Source organism: Aegilops tauschii, chromosome 3 (genome assembly GCF_002575655.3).
Source record: "Aegilops tauschii subsp. strangulata cultivar AL8/78 chromosome 3, Aet v6.0, whole genome shotgun sequence".
In the NCBI taxonomy this organism is placed as follows: Eukaryota; Viridiplantae; Streptophyta; class Magnoliopsida; order Poales; family Poaceae; genus Aegilops; species Aegilops tauschii.
This window is the reverse complement of record NC_053037.3, coordinates 133,655,788-133,658,703: the sequence shown is the minus strand read 5'-3', so window position 1 is coordinate 133,658,703 and position 2,916 is coordinate 133,655,788. Positions and strand designations below refer to the sequence as shown.

At 47.9% G+C, this 2,916-nt stretch overlaps 1 protein-coding gene across 1 annotated transcript; it reads left to right on the top strand.

Moving 5' to 3' along the window:
- On the top strand, window positions 1-2,068 carry LOC141020951 (serine/threonine-protein phosphatase 7 long form homolog). The gene is made up of 3 exons (XM_073495915.1): window positions 1-1,292; window positions 1,372-1,592; window positions 1,672-2,068. The coding sequence occupies exons 1-3, from the start codon at window positions 912-914 to the stop codon at window positions 2,045-2,047; spliced, it is 978 nt and encodes a 325-aa protein (XP_073352016.1). The 5' UTR covers window positions 1-911; the 3' UTR covers window positions 2,048-2,068.
- Window positions 2,069-2,916: the final 848 nt, after the last annotated feature.

Sequence of the window (2,916 nt, the reverse complement as noted above, 5' to 3'; positions counted from 1 at the left end):
TTATTTGTATGAAGTAGGCCTAGTTTAGTTTATTTGTACTGAAATTATACTCGTATTGAGAAAAATGCTTTGGATACATATGCTTTGAATCTTGCATGTAGTAGGCCTACTTTAGTTTTTTTGAATTGAAAAGATAATCGTGTTGATAAGAATGCTTTGTTGAAATTGTTAGAATGGTTTGGCTTCTCGATGATCATTGGGACAAACAACACCGGTCGTACGCTATGTCGGTGCAGCAGCGGGTAATACTGAAAGTGGCCGGTGTTATGAATTTCGTATTTTTTTTCAAACACAAATGCCCCATATGTAATGTTATGATTTGTTTGTTTGTAGGAGCTTGCACCTCTGAAGCTTCGGTCTCACGGGATCAGCCTTGGAGGGATGCGCTATGATGAGCGGTACACACCGTATGTAAGGGAGGCAGGACTTCTCCCTTTCATTCAGTTGGTCCGCCGGTCGACGCCACCCAACAATGCTGCAGCACTCACCGCGCTTATTGATCATTGGAGGCCGGAGACACACACTTTCCATCTTCGGACAGGGGAGATGACCGTGACGCTGCAGGATATTGCTATGATCACCGGTCTTCCTATCGATGGCAATCCTTTATGTATGAACACCGATTCTGATGGGTGGCGCGCGCAGATGCAAGCCCTTATCGGTATGGTTCCTCCGGAGTCTCGGGAACCAGAAGCAGAAGATAAGAAGAAGGAAAGAGTCGCAGCGGGCGCTACTTTCACGTGGATATCATCGAACTTCTGTCATTGCCCTGATGATGCTAATGAGGACATGGTGAAGACATATGCTCGTGTCTACATGTGGTACGTGATATCCAGGACAATGTTTGCTGATGGCACAGGCAAGAATGCTCCATGGATGTGGCTGAAGGCGTTGACCGTCTTCAATAGCAAATGGAGTTGGGGTTCGGCGACACTAGCTTACTTGTATCGACAGGTATGAAGTTGTTTCCTTTTCACTTCATTGATACATTATCAATGCGCTCTTGCGGCAAATTTGACCATGTTCTTTTTTATGTGCAGTTGGACGAAGCCAGTTGTAGGCACACTGGAGGTATTGGTGGTTGTCTGCTCGCACTTTCCATATGGAGCTGGGAGCGTTTGCCGGTTGGACGACCGAAGACCGTGAAGTACGAGGATTGGGACGATAAAGACGACCCACTACGGCTCCCCACTTGGGCTTACAAGTGGGATGTGTTAAATGAGACGACGGATGATCCCTCGGTAATGTACAAGTTGTACAAGAGCGAGCTGGACGCGATCACGCCTGAGCAGGTGAACCGACATTGCATAAGTGATTATCATGCTTGTATCGTAACTCGATATCAATTTTGCATTCAATCCCATTTTGCAGGTGGAATGGGAGCCGTATGGAAAAGGAGAGAGTTTTGGTAACCCTATAGAGTTCAGGCTGAATCCGATGTGCATTAGGGATAGGGATCTGTGGCATATGCGGTGCCCACTGATATGCAACTGGGCGGTTGAGCTTCACCTGCCACATCGGGTGTTCCGCCAGTTTGGTTTGTTCCAGCCACACCCGCCGGAGTGGGAGGACACGGACAAGTTGCTACACGCGTAAGATATAATTAACCTTGAGCACTTAGCAGCTTCTCGACGGTTTCGATGATGCTAATATTCTGTTTCTAACTTGCAGGTTGGATAGGAAAAAGCAGCGGAAGATCAAGGATTGGGCCAACCATCACAGGAAGTATGTCATGCAGTTCGCTCTTAGTGTGGAGCAAGCAAGGGCTGGAAAACGAGCCCAGCTTCGTGAGCACTGCCCGATCGCGTTCAACAACTATCTCACATGGTTTCTTGCAAGTACCCGCGTGGAGGTATGCCAACCGGCGTATGCTGAGGAGATTCTGGAAGAACCCACCGTTTTTGATGAGGTAGCCCAGCACCAATACAACGCATTAGTCAGGAAAGGCAACTTGGTGATCCCTTCAGCTCCAATGATGAACTTTGTGGTTAGCCCTTTTTGCTTTTCCATTCGCACTTTTCACATCTTCGCTTGCCTAACACTTTGATACCGTTTCTGTTCATAGCGTGCCCAGATCAAGAAAGCAGCTGATGAGACCGAGACTATTCTGAAAACAACCCCGGCTGGCAAAAGCGATGGGGAAGGTGCACTTCAAGCATTCATTAAGGTTCACATCTCCTTCAAACTAGCACTTAACATTTGTTGGTACGTTCCATGTCTCATTCACTTGTACATGTTGCAGCGCCAGGGCCAAAAGTTAAGGCGGCTATCAAACCTTTTCGGTTGTCGTGACCCCGAGTATGTATCACCAGAACGGTCTAGGTCGGCGACACCATCAGATCCCGCTTCGGGGCAGAGCCATGGTGAACCTTTCGAGGATGAGGATGTGGGTGTGGTCACCCAAGAGGTATGTCATGACGATATATATCCATTTGTTGATGCATTGCTAACTATATCCTCACACACGGTCTTTCCATATCTTTTGTTGATGCATAGGTTGCTGACGATATGACCTTGGGGACGTACCAGGCTCGGTCTGCATACGAGTTGAAGCCTAGGAAGGGAATCAACAAGTACACACCTGAAGACTTCACCCAAAGAGGCCAAAGAGGCAAAAGGACGGTCGGCACCTCGCGGATGGCGGCTTTGGATGACTATTTGGATGACGATGTCGAACCGGAGCCGGAGCCGGAGCTGGAGCGGGTTCCTCTTCCTAGGAAGGTGAAGAAGATAAGCGTCAAGAGGGGGGGAGGAGCCAGCAAGCGTGGAAAGCACTAGTCATCGTCGTTTTTTTATAATGTTGAACTTAGAGTGCAATTTGTTATGTCGTTGAACTTGGAGTGGTCGTACCTGTTATGTCGTTGAACTTGGAGTGGTGGTAGCTCTATGTTAAACTGGAACTTATTGTGATGGTCC

Excerpts from the sequence above, each read along its gene's own strand:
- LOC141020951 (XM_073495915.1), top strand. The coding sequence starts at position 912 with ATGGAGTTGGGGTTCGGCGACACTAGCTTACTTGTATCGACAGGTATG. Across the intron at positions 1,293-1,371 it reads ACGCGATCACGCCTGAGCAG|GTGGAATGGGAGCCGTATGG; the intron begins GTGAACCGACAT and ends CCCATTTTGCAG. Across the intron at positions 1,593-1,671 it reads ACGGACAAGTTGCTACACGC|GTTGGATAGGAAAAAGCAGC; the intron begins GTAAGATATAAT and ends TCTAACTTGCAG.